Source organism: Myotis daubentonii, chromosome 1, assembly GCF_963259705.1.
Source record: "Myotis daubentonii chromosome 1, mMyoDau2.1, whole genome shotgun sequence".
NCBI lineage: Eukaryota > Metazoa > Chordata > Mammalia > Chiroptera > Vespertilionidae > Myotis > Myotis daubentonii.
In genome coordinates this window covers 231,665,012-231,691,741 of record NC_081840.1, presented here as the reverse complement: position 1 = coordinate 231,691,741, position 26,730 = coordinate 231,665,012, and the positions used below count along the sequence as shown (strand labels likewise).

Genomic DNA, 26,730 nt, shown 5'->3' with positions numbered 1-26,730 from the left:
GCCAGCCCGCACTCCCAGGGGCACGGAGCAGCCCCCAGAGGCTGAAGGCGGGTGTGGGACTCCCTGCAGGGCCTCCCCGACCACAGGCAGCTGGGGAGCCAGGAGGGAGGCGGAGCCGGGGGACCCGGGGGACCCGGGGCCAATGCCCAGTCCTATTTCCCGCTTCTCTGCAAAGCCAGCGGCTGGTGGGCCCCCAGCCGGCCCCTCACCTGTGACACACTCAGCCCCGCTCACCTGTCACACACTCAGCCCCGCTCACCTGTCACCACTCAGCCCCCCTCACCTGTCACCACTCAGCCCCGCTCACCTGTCACCACTCAGCCCCCCTCACCTGTCACCACTCAGCCCCGCTCCCCTGTCACACACTCAGCCCCGCTCACCTGTCACCACTCAGCCCCGCTCACCTGTCACACACTCAGCCCCCTCACCTGTCACACACTCAGCCCCCCTCACCTGTCACCACTCAGCCCCGCTCCCCTGTCACACACTCAGCCCCGCTCACCTGTCACACACTCAGCCCCGCTCCCCTGTCACCACTCAGCCCCGCTCACCTGTCACACACTCAGCCCCGCTCACCTGTCACCACTCAGCCCCGCTCACCTGTCACACACTCAGCCCCGCTCACCTGTCACACACTCAGCCCCGCTCACCTGTCACACACTCAGCCCCCTCACCTGTCACACACTCAGCCCCGCTCACCTGTCACACACTCAGCCCCCTCACCTGTCACACACTCAGCCCCGCTCACCTGTCACACACTCAGCCCCCTCACCTGTCACACACTCAGCCCCCTCACCTGTCACACACTCAGCCCCCCTCACCTGTCACCACTCAGCCCCGCTCACCTGTCACCACTCAGCCCCCCTCACCTGTCACCACTCAGCCCCGCTCACCTGTCACCACTCAGCCCCCCTCACCTGTCACCACTCAGCCCCGCTCACCTGTCACCACTCAGCCCCGCTCACCTGTCACCACTCAGCCCCCCTCCCCTGTCACACACTCAGCCCCCCTCACCTGTCACACACTCAGCCCCCCTCCCCTGTCACACACTCAGCCCCCTCACCTGTCACCACTCAGCCCCGCTCCCCTGTCACCACACCGAGCCTGGCCCCCATGCTGGGGGCCCTGAATGAATGAGCACCCACCCTGACCGGGGCGGCCACCATTTCCTGTAAAGCCCTGCGGTCTCTGTGGCGACTGCCCATCCCTGCCCCTGGAGCAGGAAAGCAGCGGGGACAGCACGCAACTGGCAGGTGTGTGCCAATAAAACTTTATCCACAAACAGGTGGCAGGCCACTGTCTCCTGACACTTGTCCAGGGTCTGTGATCGGAAATGATCACCTATGATACTGAGAAAGGGTTTTTAAATATATATATTTTTTTATTGATTTCAGAGAGGAAGGGAGAGGGGGAGAGAGATAGAAACATCAATGATGAGAGAGAATCATTGATCGACTGCTTCCTGCATGCCCCCTACTGGGGATCGAGCCCACAACCCGGGCATGTGTCCTTGGCCAGAATCAAACCTGAGACCTTTCTGTCCACAGTCCGACGCTCTAGCCACTGAGCCAAACCGGCCAGGGCCGAGGAAGGGCTGTTTGGGGAGCTCCCATGCCCTGGAGCAGAAGCCTCAGGAGGGCCAGGGACTCAGCGCCTGTTGGCTGGCGCGTAGGTAGCAGGTGCTCAGTGAACATGGGCGGTTGGACGGCTGCAGCGGGAGAGCCTGGCAGCGGCTGTGGCCTCTCACGGAGCCCGGACCGAGCTCAGGGCTTGTCAAACACCAGCTCATTCCGCACACACGCACATGCACACGCACACTCGTGTGCACACACACACACGCACACACCACAGAACTTAAGCTCAGAGAGGGTAAGTCGCTCAAGGATGCAGTGTCCGCTCACGGTAGCAATTCCCATCCTGCAGACCCGAGCATAATGGACGGCTACCCCCGCTGAGCCACCTGCATTGACGGCTCCTGCCCTGGAACCTCGCGGAGCCTCGCCCGTTTGCTCTCACGGGAGGTGGTTTTAGAACGCAGCGCCAACTGCGCGGAAATACAACGTTCCTGCTCAGCAAAGGCGAACACCCCAGGACATGAGCAAGAACCCGTGCGCCAGGGACGTACAGTCACGCGGCTAAAACCTGCAAGAACAGCCCTGGCGGTGCCGCTCGGTGGGTTGGGCATCGTCCCAGGCACCGAACCGTGGCTGGTTCCCTTCCCCGTCAGGGCACATGCCCGGGCTCCAGGTTTGATCCCCAGAAGGGGGCCTGCAGGAGGCAGCCGGTTCTTTGTCTCTCTCTCTCTCTCTCCCCCTTCCTTCCTCTCGCTCTCTAAATCAATAAAAAATACACGCATACATACACAGACACAGACAAACACACACACACGCACGCACACGCACACACGCACGCGCACACGGCCGCAGCCCCGCGCCGCCCGCGCCGCCCGCTCACCTGGCCCTCCGTGGTGTAGGCCAGGACCTTGTCCTCATCCTTGGGGTGGAAGATCAGCTTGTCCACGGTGAAGGGCACGAGCTGCTTCCGGAAGGTGGTGGCCTCGTCCGTGCTCAGGAACAGGTTCTGCTCCCCGCTGCTGAGCGAGGAGCTGAGGAAGAGGATCTGAAACACAGGCCGGCAGGCGGGGCAGCTGAGGGGCCAGCACGGAGGGGCGAGCACGGAGGGGTGAGCACAGAGGGGCGAGCACTGAGGGGTGAGCACGGAGGGGCCAGCACGGAGGGGCGAGCACTGAGGGGTGAGCACGGAGGGGTGAGCACTGAGGGGTGAGCACTGAGGGGCGAGCACGGAGGGGCGAGCACGGAGGGGCGAGCACGGAGGGGCGAGCACGGAGGGGTGAGTCCTGAGGGGTGAGCACTGAGGGGTGAGCACGGAGGGGCGAGCACTGAGGGGTGAGCACTGAGGGGCGAGCACTGAGGGGTGAGCACTGAGGGGCGAGCACGGAGGGGCGAGCACGGAGGGGTGAGTCCTGAGGGGTGAGCACTGAGGGGTGAGCACGGAGGGGTGAGCACGGAGGGGCGAGCACTGAGGGGTGAGCACTGAGGGGTGAGCACTGAGGGGCCAGCACGGAGGGGCGAGCACTGAGGGGTGAGCACTGAGGGGTGAGCACTGAGGGGCCAGCACTGAGGGGCCAGCACTGAGGGGTGAGCACGGAGGGGTGAGCACTGAGGGGCGAGCACGGAGGGGCGAGCACGGAGGGGCGAGCACTGAGGGGTGAGCACTGAGGGGTGAGCACTGAGGGGTGAGCACAGAGGGGCGAGCACGGAGGGGCGAGCACGGAGGGGCGAGCACTGAGGGGTGAGCACTGAGGGGTGAGCACTGAGGGGCCAGCACGGAGGGGTGAGCACTGAGGGGTGAGCACGGAGGGGTGAGCACGGAGGGGTGAGCACTGAGGGGTGAGCACGGAGGGGTGAGCACGGAGGGGTGAGTCCTGAGGGGTGAGCACTGAGGGGCGAGCACGGAGGGGTGAGCACTGAGGGGCGAGCACTGAGGGGTGAGCACGGAGGGGTGAGTCCTGAGGGGTGAGCACTGAGGGGCCAGCACGGAGGGGCGAGCACTGAGGGGTGAGCACTGAGGGGTGAGCACGGAGGGGCCAGCACGGAGGGGCGAGCACGGAGGGGTGAGTCCTGAGGGGTGAGCACTGAGGGGTGAGCACTGAGGGGTGAGCACTGAGGGGCCAGCACGGAGGGGTGAGCACTGAGGGGTGAGCACTGAGGGGTGAGCACTGAGGGGCCAGCACTGAGGGGCCAGCACTGAGGGGTGAGCACGGAGGGGTGAGCACTGAGGGGTGAGCACGGAGGGGTGAGTCCTGAGGGGTGAGCACTGAGGGGCCAGCACGGAGGGGTGAGCACTGAGGGGTGAGCACGGAGGGGTGAGCACGGAGGGGTGAGTCCTGAGGGGTGAGCACTGAGGGGCCAGCACGGAGGGGCGAGCACTGAGGGGTGAGCACTGAGGGGTGAGCACGGAGGGGCGAGCACTGAGGGGTGAGCACGGAGGGGTGAGTCCTGAGGGGTGAGCACGGAGGGGTGAGCACGGAGGGGCGAGCACAGAGGGGCGAGCACGGAGGGGCGAGCACGGAGGGGCGAGCACTGAGGGGTGAGCACTGAGGGGCGAGCACGGAGGGGTGAGCACGGAGGGGCGAGCACGGAGGGGCGAGCACGGTGGGGCGAGCACAGAGGGGCGAGCACGGAGGGGGTGAGCACTGAGGGGTGAGCACGGAGGGGTGAGCACGGAGGGGCGAGCACGGAGGGGCGAGCACGGAGGGGCGAGCACAGAGGGGCGAGCACGGAGGGGCGAGCACGGAGGGGCGAGCACTGAGGGGTGAGCACTGAGGGGTGAGCACGGAGGGGCGAGCACGGAGGGGCGAGCACGGAGGGGCGAGCACGGAGGGGGTGAGCACTGAGGGGTGAGCACGGAGGGGTGAGCACGGAGGGGCGAGCACGGAGGGGCGAGCACGGAGGGGCGAGCACTGAGGGGCGAGCACTGAGGGGCGAGCACGGAGGGGTGAGCACGGAGGGGCGAGCACGGAGGGGCGAGTCCTGAGGGGTGAGCACTGAGGGGCGAGCACGGAGGGGTGAGCACTGAGGGGCGAGCACTGAGGGGCGAGCACTGAGGGGTGAGCACGGAGGGGTGAGCACGGAGGGGTGAGCACTGAGGGGGTGAGCACTGAGGGGCGAGCACTGAGGGGCGAGCACTGAGGGGTGAGCACGGAGGGGTGAGCACTGAGGGGCGAGCACTGAGGGGGTGAGCACTGAGGGGTGAGCACGGAGGGGCGAGCACGGAGGGGCGAGTCCTGAGGGGTGAGCACTGAGGGGTGAGCACTGAGGGGTGAGCACGGAGGGGCGAGCACTGAGGGGCGAGCACTGAGGGGTGAGCACGGAGGGGTGAGCACTGAGGGGCGAGCACTGAGGGGGTGAGCACTGAGGGGTGAGCACGGAGGAGTGAGCACTGAGGGGGTGAGCACTGAGGGGCGAGCACTGAGGGGCGAGCACTGAGGGGCGAGCACTGAGGGGCGAGCACGGAGGGGCGAGCACTGAGGGGTGAGCACTGAGGGGCCAGCACGGAGGGGTGAGCACTGAGGGGCCAGCACGGAGGGGCCAGCACTGAGGGGTGAGCACGGAGGGGTGAGCACGGAGGGGTGAGCACGGAGGGGTGAGCACTGAGGGGCCAGCACTGAGGGGCGAGCACTGAGGGGCGAGCACGGAGGGGTGAGCACTGAGGGGTGAGCACGGAGGGGCGAGCACTGAGGGGCGAGCACGGAGGGGCGAGCACGGAGGGGCGAGCACTGAGGGGCGAGCACTGAGGGGTGAGCACGGAGGGGCGAGCATGGAGGGGCGAGCACGGAGGGGCGAGCACGGAGGGGCGAGCACTGAGGGGTGAGCACGGAGGGGCGAGCACTGAGGGGTGAGCACGGAGGGGCGAGCACGGAGGGGCGAGCACTGAGGGGGTGAGCACGGAGGGGCGAGCACGGAGGGGCGAGCACTGAGGGGTGAGCACGGAGGGGCGAGCACTGAGGGGTGAGCACGGAGGGGTGAGCACTGAGGGGTGAGCACGGAGGGGTGAGCACGGAGGGGTGAGCACGGAGGGGTGAGCACTGAGGGGCCAGCGCGTGGGGCCACGCTCGGACGCCAGGGCTCCCCTGCCTTGGCCACACAGCCACGCCCCATTCTGTTCTCAGCTCCTGGTCTGCAGAGGGGGGTGCCCCTGCAGTGAGAGTCTAACAGGCCCGCGGCCAGGCCGTCCTCCTCAGAACTCCACGAGGCGACTCTAATGGCACCGGGGGCGCCTCGCTGGGCAGGCGGGGAAACCGAGGCGCAGAGACGGGAGGCCAACCGCCGAGGCCACAGGCCAGGCCGGAGGGAGCCAAGGTCCGGATGTGAGCGTGACTCCCGAGCCCAGGGCTTCCGGGGGCGCGGCAGGGAGGGGTGGGCACAGCTCTCTGAGGGCAGGCGTGGGGCCGGGAGACGCCTTCTGCGGGGCGCCCCACGGGCAGGGCCTTCCACCCCAACATTCCCCAACCTTTTGGACCTCACGGACCAGTGGCCCACGGACACTGGCTGGCGACCGCTGCTCTAGAGGGCACTTCCTGCCGAGACAGTTACACACGAGAGCCACTGAGGGCACGAGCTCCCGCCTCCACGTGAACAAATGGCGACCGATAGGTCCTTCGTCTCCAGGGAACCGCATGAGCTCCCAGGACGTCCACCAGTCCCCTCGTGCCCAGACCCTCTGTCCCCAGCAAACCGAGGGCCCGAGGGACCCACGCACACCTGGGAGTCCTGGGCGACGTGCCCCGAGCTGTCGTCTGTACAGAGGGCAAATGTGGGGGAGGGGACAGCGATCAGAGGCATGTGTTGGCAGAGATGTTTAGTGACACGGGCACCTGTGTGCTCACCCAGACACGGGTCAAACGCCAGGCAAGTGCCACACTGACCACGCCCCAGGGCAGGTAGCATCAGTGTGTCCATGGTGAGGGCACAGAGCGAGTCTCATGTTCTCAGTGGAAAATGCATAACATAGGGAGGAAGGGTTATGACGCAGCCATAAAAAAGGCGGGAATCGGCCGTTTGGGACAGCACGGACGCACCTTGCGGGCATTATGCTGCGTGAAGTGAGTCAGACAGACAGAAAGACACATCCCCTATGATCTCACTTATATGCGGCCTCAAAACCCGGCTCCGACCAGAGGCGGACTGGCGGCCCTGAGGCTGCAGCCAGGCAGACGCGTGGTTATAAAATAAAGTCCTGAGGGTGTCCAGTGACCAGTGACAGCTTGGTGACCAGTGAAGAAACGCATTGCGTGTTTGAAAGTTGCTAAGCAAGTACAGTAGGTCCTGGGGTTACGTGGGAGATCCGTTCCTACGACGTAACGCGATTTTCGCCGTAAGTCGGAACCCACCTACAGAAGCACCTACGTCACTCGGAGCACACACACAGCTGTAATGAAGGGAAACAGTAAAAAACAATGTAAAAGAAAGATAACAATTCCTGACCTTTACTTGTGGTAAATAAATAGTAAAAAACATAAAGCACATACGTACAGACGTCAAAATGACGGAACTTTTTCTTTTAGAAATAAATGGGAGATGGCGATGTAACCACAAAACGACGTACTTTGAGTCCGATGTAACCGCGGACTGCCTGTAGGTTCCTAAAAGCTCTCATTACAAGAAAAAAAAAAGCTGTAACATGTGAGGTCATCGATGTTAACTGGACCTATTGCGGTGATCGTTTATACACAGAATCATGTTGTACGCCTGAAACTAATATAATGTTAGATGTCAATTACACCTCAATCTAAAAGAAACGAATAGAAGGAAACGCAGGGGTGTTAATAATGGTCGATGTTAAGTGGCGGGGTTAGGAGAGGTTTTTATGTTAAATAAACGTTTATTTGGAATCATTTTAGATCGACAGAAGGTTGCAGAGTTGGCACAGCCCGGCCCACAGGCTCCTGCTACTCACACCTCCCTCAGTAGATACAATTAGATGCAACGTTGCAACGCGGGCACTGACTTGGACACATGTCTGAGCGCCCCTCCCACCAGCTTTCCCGCTCATGTCCCTCTCTGACCAGGGCCCAGCCCGGACCCCACATGACGTGAGTCCTCCCGTCCCCTCAGGCCCTCTGGGCTGTGACCGCGCCTCAGACGCTCCTTGCTCTTCATGACCTGGGCGTTTCTGAGGGACCCTGGTGAGGCATTTTGCGGGATGTCCCTCAATTTCGGTCTGCCTGACGTTTTTCTCGTGGTGACACGGGGGTTCTGGGTTTTGGGAGGAAGAGCACGGGGGGCAATGCCATCCTCGTGGGACCATCCCCAGGGCACGTGCTGTCCGCGCGGGCATGGCCCACACCTGAGGAGTGCGGGTGGGCTCCCTCCGGGGGGATGGGGGGAGTAGCTACAGTCAATACTGGGGATTCTTCCCGGGGGGGCGGGGCAGGGGGATATTGGGAGAGTCCTCTCTTCTCCCCGTTTATTTACTTGTTCAACATTCATTTGCATCGCTGTGAACTCATGACTATGCATTTTAGACTCTGAGCTGCAAGCGGGTGTTATATTGTTACCGAGTTGCCCAAATTGCCCGCTCTGGCTGCTGCCAGCTCTTCGAGGCTCCGTGGCATCCTTGGCATAACCATCGCCCTGCTGCTTCTCAATGCCCCACGCCGCCCGGCTTCCCCGGGCAATCAGGAAACCGCACCGGTCACCAAGACCCCTACACATCTCGCCGGACACCGCAGGGTTCACGCAACATCGGGCCAGGCTCCGGGCCGGGCTCTGCGCTCCCCGCAGGGCGGCGACTCGCATGCTGCCGGCCTCTGGCCAGGGGAGCCAGGTTTCCCTCATGAAAGTGCTTTTCTCATGGCCCTGGCGGAGCAGCTCAGTTGGTAGAGCATCATCCTGACACACCAAGGTTGCAGGTTCGATCCCCGGTCAGGGCACGTACAAGAATCAACCAGTGAATGCAGGAATCAGTGGGACAAAAACTGATGCTTCTCCCTCTCAAAATCAACAAATAATTTAAAGTAAGTAAGGCGCTTTTCTTACAATGCATTTGTCAAAGTGTTACGATGAAATTATTATTTACTTCCCGACCTCCCCCCTCAGACCGCCCTGAGCACAGGGGTGGGGCTCTGGTCCTTCCTAGAACCACTGGCATCTGGGCCAGGCCTGGTGGAGACACGGATGCATGAATGAATGAATGAATGAATGAATGAGTGAGTGAATGAGTGAACAGCTCCACCTCAGCTGCGACTCCGAGGGGACTGTTTGCTTTTCTCCTTCGGGAGGAAAACACTGCCAGGGGCACGTAAGTGACCTCGCTGCAGAAATCACTGAGCACTCCCACGCGTCCATGCCTCTTCACGGCTCAAGCGTCACAAATCACACGAAGCCACGAGGCGAGCACGGGCTCGGGGGCACGCGGGCTGCCGGGGAGGGAGAAGCAGCAGCCAGTGCAGGGCAGGGCTGAGGGCAAGGAGGGCCCCCTGCAGGAGGTGACACCAGATGAGCCTGGAAGAATGGATGGAAATTTGATCGGTCGACCCCTGGGAGGGTGTTTCAGGACCAAGGCACGTGGGCGGGTCCCTGCCCTGCCTGTCGCTCAGCTCACCGCTCCCACCCCACACGCTTGGGCGTCAGCCACCTCGGCCACCCGGTGTGTTTCTCCGTTCGCTGAGACCGTTCACACCTGTTCACACCCGGAACGCACGGCGGGACCGAGACGCCTCCCCGCTCCCCGCTGCTAATTCAGAAACAGGTTTTCAAATGTCAAAACGACACAAAATCCATGTGTGATAAAATTAAAATACTTTCTTTCAAATTTTCTGAGCCCCAAACTCTGGGCGACTTCAACAACGCTGTTTCTCATTTCTTTCGGGGACCCCTGCTTTGCAGGTTCCCCTCCCCCCAGCATGAGTGTAGCTTGTTTTTATGATAGAGACACCCTCCCCCTTGTTATCTGGTTGTCAAGTACCTCCTCATGCACCAAGGCGCATTTCAAAGGTCACCTCCTCCAGGAAGCCCTCCGTGATACGTTATTCTGATCCCTCCCCTGCTCTTTCCCCAGCATCTGTGCATTCCTTTGGTCCAGCCCAACGTTCCCTAGTGTTCTCTTTGAGAGTCTGCCTTTCCCTCTGGGCTGGGAGGCTGTGCAGCCTGGCGAAGCCCATGTGTTTGTCACGGCCACATCTCCTGCCCAGCAGGTGCCCGATCCCAATAAACAGGCAGAGCAGGGGATGGATCAGAATAACGCACATCACGGAGAGCTTCCCGGAGGAGGTGACTTTGGAAATGTGCTTTGGTGCACGAGGAGGTACTTGACAACCAGATAACTAAGGGAGCAAAGCACATCCAATAAATATGTCAGTAGTAGGATCGACAATAGAAAACCCAAACACATGGCTTTCTGGGAAGAAGGAGGGTCCCCCTTCAGAATGTTCTGGTCACACTGAGCTCTGCCATTGCCGGCTTCTTCTCATCTTTTGAGGTCTGGCTCGGGCGACACCTCCTCTGGGAAGCCCCCAGCCTCAAGCCAGGCGGAGGGCGAGGCGAGTGAGGCTTTAGGGTGCACAATTAGGGAGACACCTCACTCAGGTGCGACGGGCCATACGCACCCCGCCCCTGTCACCACTGCCTTTGAGCTGCCTCGGCTCCGTGACCCGGCCAGTCTGTGGCTGATCCTCCCGCCGCCGGGAGGCGATGCATCTTGGTAGGCAACTGTAGGCATGGGCAGTGCCGGCCTGTCACGGGCGCTGGGCACCCGTGGGTCCGAAGCGTAGGGCAGGGCTCCAGCACCCGGCCCGCCCCACCGGGAGGGACCTGGGGACGTTCTCCGCCCTCTGCCGCCGCCACAGTGCTCGCTGGCTCCACGGCCGCTCTGGGACCCGCTGCCCGTGTCCCTGCAGGAACCGCGGTGGCTGCACCCGCCCGCTCGGCTCCACGCTCCCTCTCCGGGCCCAGCTCCCACCATCTCCGGCACCAGGCAGTGCCCGTCCCAGCGGCCTCGCAGCCCAGCTCGCGAGTGATACACAGGAAAGCGGCGCCCAGAACCCCCTCGCCGCCGCCAGACACTGGCTGCTCAGCGCAGCCTCGGTTCCCATTCAGACCGCTCCGTCAGGGAGGGGCGTGCTTCGTCTGCCCTTTCCCGAGCCCAGCCCCCAAGGGCCCCCGCCCCCAGGACTGGCGTCACTGAGTAATGAGTCTATTTAAACCCAACCGCATCTATTCCTGGCCACACAGACGTGCCCAGCTGCGGGCACAGACGCTCGGCTTTGACGCACGGAGAGGCAGACAGAGGAGACAGACAAACACAGCGGCGCCCACCCCCGGGCCTGAAATTAGAATCAGCGCAGAGCTGCCGCGCCCGCGTGAGTCACGATGAGCCAACGGCGCTCCCGCCACCCCGCGCCGCACCCTGCAGGGTCGGCAGCACCGCAGGGCGGCGCCCAGGCCTCAGGAGGAACCCGCTCCGTGTCACGGTTCTGGGTTGAGTAACCGCGGGCACAGGACAGGGTCTGACCGAGAGGCGCTGGCGGTCCGTGTCCTGTGACCTTGGCGATCTGTCCTCACCTGGGAGTCCCTGTCCTGAGCCGAGCCCACGCACAGCACGAGGACCTGGCTGCTCCCTTCACCGGACGTCTTTCTTGGCGAAGTCACAGATCATCTGCATTTATGTCATGCCAGCCGCCGGGTCACGTCCCTGCCTGACACCGCCGTGCCCGAGGCTGGCACTCATGACCCCCTCCGTGACCTCATCCTGCTGACCCCCAAGTGCCAGCCGTCCTGGCCGCCTCCAGGTCCCGAGGCCTGTGCGCCCCGCACCCTCATGGAGCGGCTCTCGCAGCCGGATGCCCCGCTTCCTCCTCTGACCGCAGGGCAGGACGGGCCTGCAGGGGGCAGACCAGGGCTGCAGGGGCAGCAGGAGACGGGGACCGTCCATGTGAGATCAGCGGCCGACCTGCCTTAGGGCGGCGGTCACCCACCACCCACCCACCGAGACCCGCCCTGGGCGTGCCGCACCGGTGCCCGTGCCCATTTAGTCACCGGCTGCAGCCGGCCCTGTGCCGCCAGCCCCTGACCCACGTCCTCGGCGCGGGCGCCGGTGGCTCGTGTCCCGAGTCTCGTCTCTGCAAAGACATGCGCTCCCTCCAAGAGGCCAGGCCGGTGAGGAGGCAATGACATCCTCTGGGCACCTGCTGTGTGCGTGGCCTGCGCCTGGCACCGCACTCGCGTTCTCGTTGTATTTTCACAACAGCGCTGGGGGGAGGTTTTCGTCTCCATTACAGACAAAGCCCAGAAGCTCAGCGAGCGGCAGGACCTGCTCCTGCCCCCGTGGTCCGCATGCCCGGGTGTCGCCTGCAACCCAGCCCCCCACCCGCCGGTGCAGGAGCCTCGCCTGGAGCAGCCACGCAGCCAGCACAGCCACGACGCCGCCGGTCAGGGAAGGGCTGGTTCCGCTTCAGTCACTGTGCCCATCGTGGACACGCAGGACCGTCCCCAAGAACATCTGTGAATGTGGCCAGAGGCCCACCCTCCCTCCCTCCGGCCGGAGGCTGCGTGGGGTCTGCGTGTGGTCGATGTAACTGGAGGAGGTGAACAGATGGCAGAGCAGGAAGTAACGCGGCACCATTATCTTCCACTCGGACTTGGTCATCTCGTCCCTAGCGTTAGTGAAACCTGAGGCCCGCCAGCCCCTCCCCCAAGTCCTGAGGACCCCGCGCTCCAGGGGCTTCCGCCAGGACCTGAGTGAGCCGCTGGCCTGGGTTGAGCCTGGAGACAAAGCTCAGGGTGCGCCTGCTGGGCGGAGGGGGTGGCACGTCCTCCGGGTGGCGCATCCTCTGGGCGGCGCGTCCTCCGGGTAACCTGTCCTCCGGGTGGTGCATCCTCCGGGTGGCCTGTCCTCCGGGTGGCGCATCCTCCGGGTGGCCTGTCCTCCGGGTGGCGCGTCCTCCGGGTGGCACGTCCTCTGGGTGGCCCGTCCTCCGGGTGGCCTGTCCTCCGGGTGGCGCGTCCTCCGGGTGGCACGTCCTCTGGGTGGCCCGTCCTCCGGGTGGCGTGTCCTCCGGGTGGCGTGTCCTCCGGGTGGCGCGTCCTCCGGGTGGCACATCCTCTGGGTGGCCTGTCCTCCGGGTGGCGCGTCCTCTGGGCGGCGTGTCCTCTGGGCAGCGCGGTTTGGAGACGGCCTCTCACCAGGACGGGGGCTAAGGGCCCATTAGGAGGGACAGGGAGCTCATTCACCTGCCGCGGCCTGAACAGCAGGAGCAGGACCGCCTCGCAGCGCCTTCGCGTGGCGCCGTTCCCACGCGACTCAGGCGCCTCCCGGGGAAGGTGGCAGCTTTGGGAATAACTGGCCTCTTCCGCTCCTCAAACGTTTGCGATTAGAAATCAAGACGTCGTTGCCGCTGCCGGTCAAGGTGGTTAAAACGCTGCACTCGCCTCAACGAGCGGCCGCTGTCATGGCTTCAGGTGAGCGTCCGAGCGCCGAGGCGGCGGCGGCTGCACCAAAAGGCCAGGCCGTGGCCACCGGAGCCGGGACCGTGGATGTTCTGTGGCCACAGCATCGAGAAAGGGCAGAGCTGAACGAGCGGCAGTCACTGCGAATTCCTCCAGTTTGGTACCGAACCCCATCCCCACCGCAGCCCGAGCCCCGCCTCGCCGCCACCAGTGCCAGTCCCGGCGCAGTCACCAGCGCTGGGGGGAAGCACCGCCCCACGTTTACTGAGCACTTACTACGCGCCGGGCGCCGGGCGCCGGGCACCGAGCCGTGTGCACATCCCACAGCCCCCCACGAGGCAGCCACTCTGTCCCTGCCTGATGGTCCCAGAGAGGGCGGGAACCACCGTCCAGCAGGGGTGGGGGCGGGGGAGCTGGCACGGGATCTGAGCAGGGCGGCCCCCTCTCACTCCCGCTCCGTGAAAGCCCGGGGTGTACCCTGCTTGTCACTCTTCATTCATGCTTTCACGGAGATGATGTCACCGTGCTTTCACGGAGATAATGTCACCATGGAGATGATGTCACCGTGTGTGCTTGGAGATGATGTCACCATGGAGATGATGTCACTTGTGTACATGAAGCTGATGTCACTGTGTGTGAATGGAGATGATGTCATCGTGCACGCTTAGAGATGTCACCATGGATATGTCACCATGTGTTCACGGAGATGATGTCACCATGGAGATGATGTCACCATGGTTCATGCAGATGATGTCACCAGGTGCTGGGACAGAGCGAAGGCACTGACTGTCCACTGGTCACCACACAGTCTCGTGGTGAGACAGACGACAGCCACGGAAGCACTCACTGGTGGTTATCGACTCAGGAGGCCCAGCCACTGACCATGCGGGTGTCTGGGAGGCACTGGCAGGGCCACAGGGGGAGCGAGGCGGCCAGGTGACCCGTCCGTGGGCAGGGGACGAGGAGGCCATGGAGACAGGGAGAGAGGACCACGGGGGACAGGTGCCAAGTCCGCCCGGCCCAGCTCCTGCCTGGGCGCAGGGAGGAGAGCGGCCCTGGCGGCATCGCCGTCTGTCAGGGAAAGAGCCTGAGGAGAGGGGCAGAGGGGACAGTGCAGGGGTGCCGCTGGCCAGAGGGAGTGGCCGCGCAGAGTCCCAGGGGACTCAGACATGGCGAGGACTGAGCAAGAGCCAGTGACCGATTGTAAAATTGGTGTCCCCGGGGAGGGACAGCATGAGAGGCGGTGCCACCGCCCAACTCTTCTTCCTGGCCGGTTACCCAGGGCCACCAGCCAGCAGTGAGCCTGTGGCGTCTCCTCTTGGTGCCAGGCTGTGGCCGGGCTGGCCAGGCGGATCCCTGGCAGACGCCTCGTCAGCACCGGGTGAACCAGCAAGTACGCGGCAGTAACGGGAGAACGAGCAGTCTGCTGTGTCAATTCCTCCTCACCCTCCGACCGCAAATGAGTGATGATTTAATTACATTCTCGGAGAACGGCTCCGAGATTTCCCGGGGGCTCCGCAACCACATGAAGACCGATGTGACGGCGGCTCTGCATCCCGGTGAGAGCCGTCAGGACAACGCTCCCTACGGGGACACGGGGACACCGACCGCGTGGAGGCTCCCGGGACCCCACCCCCCCTCCACAGGCACAGAGGAAGAGAAGGGGGGTGGGAACTGGGGGTGGGGCAGGCCCCACCCCTCCTGTCACTCAAGCGGTGACACCAGGAATCGGAGGCCGGCCGAGTGGCTGCGCTGCCAGCACGCTGATGCTGGCAGTGCGACGGGGCCCCTTTGCTTGGATACCCCCAGTGACGGGGTCCCCTCCTCGCTGACCGCACCGATTTTTGTCTTTATAACCAGCTCCGTCCTCCGAGGCCCAGCAGCAGTGGCTGTGGAACCCGGGAGGTCGGTGCTGAATGCTGGCCGCGCTCTGGAGCCATGGGGCCTCGAGTCAGCCCTGTGGCCCTGGGCCCCGTCCCACCCGTGCCCTCCTGGCTCCCCTCCTGCTCTCTTCCTTCTCCCCACGCCTCGGGTGGAGTTGGGGGTGGGCAGTGGGCGGAGCAGGCCGCTGGGCCGGCAGGAGCTCAGTGTGGCTTTCTCAGCAGTCCCTCTCCCTCGAGAGCCCGCCCAGGCCAGGGCCACGCGGGGCAGAATGTGGGGATCTCTGGGCCCCACTCAGCTCAGGATGTCACATCCCACCGACCTTGATTATCCTGACCAATAACTCACAGAACGGCTGTGACCGTGCAGATGTGACACTTTACAGAGCTCAGCAAGCAGGGCAGTGACCACAGCAGCAGCCACCATAGCAGCAACCACCACAGCAGCAGCCACCACCCACAGCAGCAACAACCACCCACAGCAGCAACCACCACCCATAGCAGCAACCACCACCCACAGCAGCAACAACCACCACAGCAGCAACCACCACCCACAGCAGCAACCACCACCCACAGCAGCAGCCACCACCCATGGCAGCAACCACCCACAGCAGCAACCACCACCCATAGCAGCAACCACCACCCACAGCAGCAACCACCACCCATAGCAGCAACCACCACCCACAGCAGCAACCACCACCCACAGCAGCAACCACCACCCATAGCAGCAACCACCACCCATAGCAGCAACCACCCACAGCAGCAACCACTACCCACAGCAGCAACCACCACAGCAGCAGCCACCACCCACAGCAGCAACCACCACCCACAGCAGCAGCCACACCCACAGCAGCAACCACCACCCACAGCAGCAGCCACCACCCACAGCAGCAACCACCACCCACAGCAGCAACCACCACCCACAGCAGCAGCCACCACCCACAGCAGCAGCCACCACCCACAGCAGCAGCCACCACCCACAGCAGCAACCACCACCCACAGCAGCAGCCACACCCACAGCAGCAACCACCACCCACAGCAGCAGCCACCACCCACAGCAGCAGCCACCACCCACAGCAGCAGCCACCACCCACAGCAGCAACCACACCCACAGCAGCAGCCACACCCACAGCAGCAGCCACCACCCACAGCAGCAGCCACACCCACAGCAGTAGTACCAACAACCTGTCGGGGCTCCTCACCTGTCATGTGGAGAGGGGGGACGAGCAGCTGACCGCCTGGGGCCCCGGGGGGCTCCGCGTGGCATGAGGGCAGTCAGTGGGGCGCGGGGCGTCGCAGGCAGCCTGGGGAGCCTGCACAGTCCCCACCACGCGGAGTTCTCGCCGCCAGAAACTGCCTCCAAAACGCTCACCGAGAGATCATCATTTCCACGTGGCTGGCTGTACACCCAGGTAATTACGCGGTTTACAGCCCGTCCCGTTTTAAAACCCGCTCTGTAAGTTGTGAGTACGAAGCGTGTCCCGTAATAGCCCGTTGCCCTGCTGTGTGATGGCGATCGCAGTGGCTTCATAATTAGGCAGAAGGGACTCACCCACCCACCCACAGACGGGGTTTCCTCAGGGGCCCACGTGGTGCCTGTGGGGGGGGTGGGGGTGCTGGCGGGGTGGATGGTGACTGACTGGAAATGTGACAGCCCAGCCAGGACAGCACGGAGCCCATGGGTTTGGGCTGTGTATGCATGCATGTGTGGTCATGGGTGAGCACGTGTGCATGCATGTAAGTACTGTGTGTGTGTGTGCGCACGTGCATGTGCTCTCCTGCTGCCGCCGTCCAACCGCCCGTGCTCACTGAGCCCCCAAGGAAGGAGCAGGCCTGGCCGCGTGAGCAACAGCGCCCTGGAGGGGGGAGGCTCTGCCGGGAGGCCCTCCGCAGGCCGGCTTCCGACCGCACAGGGAGAAGGCCACGGCGTGCCAGCCCCGCTCACAGCCTCCGGCGCAGAGGCAGCTCTGCCGGCTGCTGTGCGGTTAAGGGTGTTTCTCTCCCCGTGGCCTGTGGGTTTCCGCGGGTGGACAGGGCCCCTAGACTCCTGTGAGAGTCCGCCTTATCCCCGGAGGCTGCCACCGCTCGGAGAAGGGACACGTGCACGGAGCCCGGATGGACAGACGGAGCCGGAGGAGAGGGGGCGGCTGTAGGAAACCGCCGACCGTCAGCGTGGTGGGCTCCCTGACCACCGGGGCCGGGTCTCCTGTGGGGGCTCGGGCTGCTCCGGGAAGCCGGGGTGGGCGGGGGAGGGAGGACGATGCCCCCCTGAGCTCATTTCACCCAGCGTCGTCGTTAACCCCGAGCCAGGCTTCCAAAGGCTGCTGCCGGGGCCGAGGCCGCGGGCTGACGCTGCGCTGCCCGGTCCCCAGGGGGGAGGAGATCGGCTCTTCCCAGGCCAGGAGCTCCCGTTTCCCCTTTACTGGGACGCGCTGAACGTGGGTGCACCAGCCGTGCTGGATCCCCCCCACAAAAAAACAAAACACCTTCCAGAGACTCCCCTGAGGTCCCCGGGTGCCCGAGGGAGCGGAGGGACAGAGCCCCTCCCGGCTCAGGGACTGAACAGGCCATGGGTTCCTGGAGAGCGTCCCCCAGGCCTCACAGGGAGGCTGGCCATCTCGCAAACGGGCTGCGCTCTCCCAGTCCTCCGTGCCTGTGCACACCTGTGCCCTGGCCCACATGCTTACCCGCTTTGCCCCGAACTGCCAGCAGCCCCTAGAGAACCACTCCATTTCCCTGTCCCGTGTGACGTGTCCCAACCTGGGCTCCTCTCTGCTCAGAGAGAAAAGGAACAGAACAAAACAGAAGCCAAAAGCAAAACAACACAGAAGTCTTGCCTGGACTATTGTTTACCACACTGGATTGTGAATGGATGAATGGATGGATAGATGATGGGTGGATGGATGGATGAACTGAATGGATGATGGGTGGATGGATGAATTGAAGAATTGGATGGATGTATGGATGGATGATGGATGAATGAATTGGATGGATGATGAATGGATGACAGATAAGTGGATGGATGATGAATGGATAGATCAGTGGTTCTCAACCTTCCTAATGCCGTGACCCTTTAATACAGTTCCTCATGTTGTGGTGACCCCCAATTTCATTGTTACAAATTGAACATAATTAAAGCATAGTGTTTAATCACAAAAACAATATGTAATTATATCTGTGTTTTCCGATGGTCTTAGGCAACCCCTATGAAAGAGTCGTTCGACCCCCAAAGGGGTCGCGACCCACAGGTTAAGAACCGCTGGGATAGATGGATGGATGAATTGAATGAATGGATGGATGTATGGGTGGATGATGGATGGATGGATGGTGGGTGGATGATGGATGGATGGATGGATGACGGGTAGGAGTGGGTGGATGGATGGACGGATGGATGGACGGATGACGGGTGGGGGTGGGTGGATGGATGGATGCATGGATGGACGGATGACAGGTGGGGGTGGGTGGATGGATGGATGGGTGGATGACGGGTAGGGATGGGTGAGTGGATGGATGGATGGATGGATGAAGGATGGATGGATGGGTGGGTGTATGGATGGATGGATGACGGGTAGGGGTGGGTGTATGGATGGATGGAGGGATGGATGATGGATGGATGGATGATGGGTAGGGGTGGGTGTATGGAGGGATGGATGGATAACAGGTGGGGGTGGGTGATGGATGGATGAATGAATGGATGGATGACGGGTAGGGGTGGGTGGAAGGACGAATGGAGGGACATGGGTAAGTCTCCTCTACTAGCTCCCTTCCTCCTCCAGGGCAGGAGCATGTCTGACCCTAATTTTCCAAGAAGGAAAACAAATGCCTGACGGGGACTGTGCCCCCCGCTAACTGCCCATGTGTCCGTGGACAAGACAGGCCCGTGCAAGTCCCCTGACAGCAGTCACGGGGGAGGGCAGGTGTCTCCACCCACACTCAGTCTTCCGAGTCCAAACTAGGTTCCCAGCTGTGGGTCCCTTAGCACCAAACAGACCCAGCGTGGACCCCACGGCCGGCTCCCCGAGCCCAGCCACCCAGCAGACGTGTAGAGACTCCCGCGTCCAAGAGGCCCCTGCTCAGAGCGCCCGTCAGACACAGCCTCTCCTAGGAAAATGAACCAGCAGCCACACACTCCATCGGCCTGCGGGAACCCAAGGCCAGCCTCGTCCCACACCTCTCCCAGCCCAGTGCCGGCTGCAGGGGGACCCGAGAAGCAGGACCTCAGTGGGGCTTGGCCCCTGCAGGACGAGGAAGGTTGTGCACCCACAGGTGTCCCTCAGCAGACAGCGCCTGACTCGGAGCTCCGGGGGCTCTTCCGGCTTTAATGCCTGTGATCGCCTCCCTCTGGGGACCCCTCGGAGGACAAAGGGCGCTGTGGGCTGTCAGGCGGATGGGACAACTCTGTCCCCGGGCCCTGACAAGTCCTGTGGGGCCGCTTTTCACAGCGAGAGAAATTGGTTTTAAAGGCCCGATAGAGCGCATTCTGTTGCTACAGAAAAGCAATCCATCTTCCGCGGCTGTTGCTGCTGAGATGACAAATTGATTCTTTAGGAAAAAGCCTTGCTCTGCGGCCCCCAGCGCAGTCACTGTCAGAGCTCGGCCTGGAGAGCCGTGTGGGCTCTGCCCAGGGGCGCGGAGGGGCCCGCCGAACCCTCGCCTCCTAGGCCCCCGCGCAGGGGAGGGGCGCAGGGCAGTCCCCCCACAGCCTCTGCATGTTCTCAAGGTGATGCGAGCGGACACACTCTGTACCCCACCTCCTCACAGTGAGTGCCAGCCTGGGGGGGGGGGGCGCGGGTGGAGGCGGCTCCAGGCAGCCTGGGTCTCTATGGAAACCCCAAGAGCAACAGCCAGGGGCCTCACCCACCCCTCACCCCACTGACCCCACTGACCCACTGCTCAGAGCCGGCACTGGTCAGCGTCATCTAAGTCCTCAGAGTAACGCCCCAATAGGTAGCGGGTAGCCTCCTAAGAAGGCTGGATCTGGCCTGTGTCACTCGCTGTGTCCCAGGCGCGGCGGGCACGTTGTCTGTGGGGTCGGTGGACAAGCCAGCCTGGCCTCTGGGCACCATGGTTGTCAGGAGGGGAGACAGGCTCCACCCGAGGTCGCAGAGCGCTGAGAAGGCGGTGGCCAGGCGTGGCCTGGACATCAAACCCTCACCCTCCTCCTCCGCTGCGCCAGACCAGCACCACGGCCTGGACACCGCAGGCCAGCCATTCCAACGCTGTCCTCCAGGGGCTGGGTCAGCACCACGGACAGCGCCCAGGGAGCTCCTGGCCTCTGGGGATTTGCGGGGTCTCCAATGACCAGGCCCAGCTTTCATCAGGGGGGCTCCCCCACCCTGACAGCAGGGGCCCCTCCACCCCAGATGTATGTGGCCAAGAAAGTGCCAATGCCTGTCGATGATTTACCGCAGGCTGTTACGGTCTTTGAGCGAAGGCCACTGGCGCTTTGCTTTCCGTCATCAGTAACATGCGCAATAAGGCAAGGAGACGCCCGTGCTGCCAGCGTCCCCGTCTCCCCACGGCCCCCGAGAACTGGGACCATCACTGCCGTGGTCACCTGAGCCTTTTCCCACGTCAGACGGAAAAAGGACAGCTACCCGTTTCGTTTTCATGAGGAGTGAGGCTGAGCATCTCTTCCTGTGTTTGTTAGAATTTTTATTAAAATTCCTTTCACTGCACATTGCTAGAAGCCTGGTCTGTGCCTCGCTGAGCCTGTGGCCTTGGGGGTACCAGAGGCAGCCCCCAAAAGATGAGTCGCACCCAAGAGAGCAGCCTGAGGAGGCGGAAGGAACCAAGCCAGTGTCCTATCCTGGCTCCTCCAGGAGCTGTCGTGCAGCAAAAGTAGGTCCCCTGCCCAGCCGGCATGCCCAGTGGTTAGCATCGACCTATGAACCAGGAGGTCACGGTTCGATTCCCGGTCAGGGCACAGGCCTGGGTTGTGGGCTCGGTCCCCAGTGTGGAATGTGCAGGAGGCAGCCAATCCATGATTCTCTCTCATCATTGATGTTTCTCTCTCTCCCTCTCCCATCCTCTCTGAAATCAATAAAAGTATATTTTTTAAAATATGTCAGAACGCAACGCCTTTCCGTGAGTTTGCTGTGCGGAGGGAGGGGGTGTCCACCCCTGACTCTGGGTAACATGGCTCTGGGTGTCCCCTCAGTGGAAGGATGACCCTCCTCCTGCCGCGGCCTGCACTGGGAGAGAACGCCCTGTCCCCTCCGCCGTCCACCGTTCCGCCCACAGTCAGCGGAGGACCAGGGACGGAGCCACAAGGCCCCAGGCACGGCGAGTCCTGGGGACCCACCGTGAGACAGACCGGCACAGGCCCTGGTCTCGGAGGAGGACACAGACACGAGCCCCGTCATCCTATCGAGAGAGGAAACACAGGTTGTCCCACAAAGAAACCCACAGGGCCCCTCAAGGAGACCAAGCCCAGAGGCTGCCTGGAGGAAGCGGTTGGTTCCAGAAGAGAGATGATGGTGTGACGAGGGAGCTAAGAGAGGGGCGGACGCAGGGCTCCAGGCCCTGGCACTGGCCAGATGGCCGGATGGTCAAGGTCAACTGAAGAGCAGGGGCCGGAGCTCAGTGCAGCGGGGAGGGGAGGGGAGGGGAGGCTCAGAGCGGGGCTTGAGGTCGGTTGGCGGGGGAAGGGGGGCAGTGGGAGGCACCACAGGGCTTCGAGTGACGCAGGATCAGGTCTGCATTTGAACGGGTGACAGGCCACGCGGTGCCCGAGACACGGAAGCTCACAGGGCATCCTCGCTGCCGGAGCGAGGGAGGCTGAGAAGCCGTCTCGCTCTCCAAGAGCAATTGAGTGACGGCTCCATCCTCCAACGCCACCTGGGGTGGGCGGGTCCCAGGAAGCCAACTGGCTGGGCTTGTTAACAGGATGTGTGCCCTCCCTCCACCAGGCTAATCACCAGTATTAGCAGGCGTGACGAGTGACGTTCATCATGTGGGGCTGTGGCTCCCTGTGGCTCTGAGGCGAGGCCTGCCTCGGGCCATTTTCCTTGTGGCAAGTCCGGCCGGCACAGCCCCCTGCGTGGGGGCGCCTTCCTTTGGCAGCCCAGTCCCCTCCTCAGCCTCCCAGCCCCCATCACTCACTCTGACCAGCTCTTCCGTTCCCTGTCGCCTCCTCCAAGAAGCCTTCCTTGACCCGCCCTCCTCTGTGCTCCCCGCCCCCTTGATTTCTTTTCTTTCCGAACCACACTGGGCTGCTCCGACGGACCCGTCTCCCGTCCCGTCCATCCAGAGTCGACTGTGTCCACACGCACGAGGCCGGCCCAGGGACACCACAGCGGGCGCGGTGTGGACAGAGTCCGGCCCAGGCTCGTCGGGGCCAGCCGCGTCCTTCCCCACCTCTGTGCCTCGCCCTTGCCAGGCCGGCCGCCTGGGATGCGGCCCCTCCTTCCCCACCCGGCACAAGCCCCCTTCCCGGTCCCTACTAAAGCCTGTCTTTGAGGCTCCCCAGCCAGCAAAGGCCGTCCTCCGGGCCGCCTCCCCTGAGCCCCCCGCCCGCTCCCCGCACCCCACCCCGCGGCCGCAGCACCGACAGCAAGGGCCCAACAACGCAAGGGGCAAAGCCTCCTGCTGCTCCACCTGCTTCCTCTGCAGAGACCGGGGGAGGGGGCCTGGGCTGCAGCGAGGCTTCATCATTTTAATGAGCACGGACGCTGGCTCAGAGGGGGGCAGGGGATAGCGGGGACAGCGGGACAGCTGGCGGGTCCTCATTAAAGCCGCAGGCACAGGTTTCCATGGGGAGCGGCGCAGGCCTCCCCTCTGAAGCCTCCGGCTGCTGGGATGAAAGGGGGCGGCTGGCGGCCGGGCTGCCCCTCCTCCCAGCCGGCCCCACATGGCCAATCAACTGCACTGTTTTCTCAAAACAATGCCCGCCGGGAATTCTGTTTCCATCCCATTGCACGCCCCCCACCCCCACCCCGTATTTGAACTCTGGACCGTGGCTTCCTGCACCAACAGAACCCTGCCCTTCCTGGAAGAAGCCGGAGCCTCCTGCAGACACGAGGGCGGTGCCAAGGCCAGGCAGAGGCACAGAGTGGGGAGGACCGGCACCCCACTCTCCCGCCCTCAGTGAAGGGGCTGACCCACAGGCGACAGTGACGTGTGTGGGCCCCCGGGTTTTCTGGTGGTGCCCCCGACCTGGACAGGAGGGTGGGAGTGGAGCAGGAGGCCAGGCGTGACTGGCAACAGCGGGCATGGGAGCAGCCTCCACAGTGGGCGCCGGGGGTCCGAGTCCCAGAGCCCACTTGCAAGGCCTGTCCCAGGCGCCAAGGGCCGCACAGAGGTCAGGCTAAGCTCTCACCCATTCCTCACCGCCCCCCCCCCCGCCCATCCCTGCGGTCATCGAAGCCCACAATACTGAATCCCCTGCTCCCCCTCACCCCCGGGCTGGATCAATAACCCCCTGAACCAGGCGATTAGCAGCAGAACCGGCCGGCAGTGGGGGGCTGATTTCGGCAGCAGAGGCTGCTCCCTCCCGCCTGGAAGCAGGTCGTTCGCCATCCCTGCCCTAAGAACAGAGCCCACGGCCCCCGAACAGACCCCACGGCCCCCGAACAGACCCCACGGCCCCCGAACGGACCCCACGGCCCCCGAACGGACTCCACGGCCCCCGAACGGACCCCACGGCCCCCAAACAGACCCCACGGCCCCCAAACAGGGCCCACGGCCCCCGAACAGACCCCACGGTCCCCGAACAGACCCCACGGCCCCCGAACAGACCCCACGGCCCCCGAACGGACCCCACGGCCCCCAAACAGACCCCACGGCCCCTGAACGGACCCCACGGCCCCCAAACAGACCCCACGGCCCCCGAACGGACCCCACGGCCCCTGAACGGACCCCACGGCCCCCAAACAGACCCCACGGCCCCCGAACGGACCCCACGGCCCCCGAACAGAGCCCACAGCCCCTGAACAGAGCCCACGGCCCCCGAACAGACCCCACGGCCCCCGAACGGACCCCACGGCCCCCGAACGGACCCCACGGCCCCCAAACAGACCCCACGGCCCCCGAACGGACCCCACGGCCCCCGAACGGACCCCACGGCCCCCAAACAGACCCCACGGCCCCCGAACGGACCCCACGGCCCCCGAACGGACCCCACGGCCCCCAAACAGACCCCACGGCCCCCGAACGGACCCCACGGCCCCTGAACGGACCCCACGGCCCCCAAACGGACCCCACGGCCCCCGAACGGACCCCACGGCCCCCGAACGGACCCCACGGCCCCCGAACAGAGCCCACAGCCCCTGAACAGAGCCCACGGCCCCCGAACAGACCCCACGGCCCCCGAACGGACCCCACGGCCCCCGAACGGACCCCACGGCCCCCAAACAGACCCCACGGCCCCCGAACGGACCCCACGGCCCCAGAACAGACCCCACGGCCCCCAAACAGACCCCACGGCCCCCGAACGGACCCCACGGCCCCCGAACGGACCCCACGGCCCCAGAACGGACCCCACGGCCCCCGAACGGACCCCACGGCCCCCGAACAGACCCCACGGCCCCCGAACAGACCCCACGGCCCCCGAACAGACCCCACGGCCCCCGAACAGACCCCACGGCCCCCGAACGGCCCCCACGGCCCCAGAACAGACCCCACGGCCCCAGAACAGACCCCACGGCCCCCGAACAGACTGCTGACTGTCTAACAGCCACACCCACCGGGGAGGGGACAGGAGGTACCAGAGCCGCGGCATCCACCCGGCTCAGCGAGGACCACGGACTTGGGCCAAGAGCAGCTACACGGCACCTGGCAGTTTCAGAGCCTCAGTCCCCAGTGGGCCACCCGCTTCCCCAGACCACAGCCTAGGAGCTCACGGGCTGGGCTCCAGAAAGTCACAGCGACCACGACGAGCCTGAAAATCTCTACAGAAGGAGGAGCATCCTGCGTGTGTGCCGGACACACACATCTGACAAACCGCACGACGTGTCTACCACGTCTATGTGCGCACATGTCACAGGCGTGTCGCACGCTGCACCTGCCCACAGGGACGCTGTCCCTCCAGTCCGTGCGTATTTTCGAGCTACTGCTTTGTGTGAGGATGTGGACACGTGTGGAGCTGTGGGCCTCACTCCCCGGCGTGCGGAACGCTGGGGCTTCCGCTCCTGGTGCTGGCCCAGGCGCGCCACCGCGACAGGTGACGAGACACTGCGGCCCAGCTGGGGAGGGAGGGCCTCGCATGGCAGGGACAGCGGTGGGGCCGCCCCGCACGCTGGTCTTGGTTTCCAATGTTGTTCGATAAAGGAACCAGGGCTCCTTGGAGAAGTGGCTTTATCTGGACCGGGGGCAGCATATCCACGAGGTGGGCGGGCAGCGTCTCGTCACACAGGGAGCAAGGAAGTGCTAAAACATCCCAGTGACGGGCATGTCAAAGGGACACAGAGTCCCGGGCGCTCCCCGCGGCCGGGCGGGCGCAGTCTGAGCAGTCAAGTCAATACAGGAGAACTGGCTACAGCCCAGAGGATGAAATATTCACGAGTCCATCTCACGGAAGCAAAGGCTGCATAATACATGCCCGGGAGAAGGCCCGGCGTCTTGTGAAGGAGAGCTCTAAATCACGTATGCAGCCCTCGGGGAGGGGGCGCCCCCACCCCACTCGCTTAGGCGAGGACTGCCCGCGGCGACTTTCTTCCAGAGATGACAGTACGAGAAGGGAGAGGAAAAGGAGGGAGAAATAACAAAGAGGCACAGTACAGGGGAGAAACCTGACCACACCGCCTCCGCCAGGTGCTCAAGGTCAACACCAGCAGCTCAAGGTCAACACCAGCAGTTCTGGGTCATGTTGATGGGATGTAACCTTGATGCAATGTCACGGGAAGGGCGCTTGACCCCCATGGTCTTTCTCCCAAACACCCGGAGTCCAAGTCTAGCTCCAGGGAAACACCAGGCAAATCCTAACCGAGGGACCTTATGAAAACCTAGAGGCCCGGTGCATGACATTTGTGCACTGCCGGATTGGGCGGGGGGGGGGGGGTCCCTCAGCCCAGCCTGCGCCCTCTCAGGATGTCCGCCTGCCGGCTTAGGCCCGCTCTCCTCAGGAGCTCCCTGTGGGAGTGCCGCTCAGCCAGAAGCTGGGCTCCCTGCTCCTTAGCGCTGCCTCGGGGAGAGGCTCCCGCCACCGTCGCTGCGCTCGCCAGCCATGAGCCCAGCTTCTGGCTGAGTGGCGCTCCCCCTGTGGGAGCGCACTGACCACCAGGGGCAGCTCCTGCATTGAGCGTCTGCCCCTGGTGGTCAGTGCATGTCCCAGCGACTGGTTGTTCCGCTGTTGGGTTGATTTGCATATTAGCCTTTGATTATATAGGATACATGACAGGGACGCTTAAAGGTCAAGGTCTCCTAAGCCAGCAGGGTCTGAGGCACTGTCACTCTGGACCGGCCCAAGGAGGCCGGATGATGAAATGGACGTGGTGTCGAGGGTGGGATCCCAGAACGGGACGCAGACATTAGCAACACCTGGGAGCTTAGGTAATAACGCAGCAGGTGGCTGCTGATTTGCGGCCAGCGCGCCCTGTGAGTGGAAGATGAACAACGGGAAATGGTGGAGTGGGAAACTCCTGCTACCTTTACTGCTTTGTGAAATCAAGCCACGCTGCAACATGTAAAAGTCTATGACATTCCCCTGCACCACGGCTGTAGGTGTGGAGTCAGCAGGCGGTGTCCAGACCTCAGCTCAGGGACTTCCTAGCTGGTGGCCGGGCAAGTCAGCGCTCACCCAACACCCGCCTGCCCCTACCCTTCCCAGCATCCCTTGGGGCAGGGGGGAGTATGACCAGCCTGAGGCCACTGTCTGAGAGCGGAGGGCGCCTGGCTTTCCTGTTGAGAGACAGGGAGCACAGGCCTCCTCTGAGATGCAGGGG

The 26,730-nt window shown here is 63.7% G+C and overlaps 1 protein-coding gene across 2 annotated transcripts in view; it reads right to left on the bottom strand.

The window, feature by feature from the left end:
- SORCS2 (sortilin related VPS10 domain containing receptor 2) overlaps positions 1-26,730 on the bottom strand; it is a 227,484-nt gene that overhangs the window by 49,545 nt on the left and 151,209 nt on the right. For both annotated transcript variants that reach the window (XR_009450089.1, XM_059676365.1), the window contains exon 4: positions 2,455-2,619. Coding sequence is in view for 1 of the 2 variants with exons in the window: in XM_059676365.1 (XP_059532348.1) it covers positions 2,455-2,619 (165 nt within the window). In the remaining variant the exon portion in view is untranslated. The remainder of the gene's footprint in view (positions 1-2,454; positions 2,620-26,730) is intronic.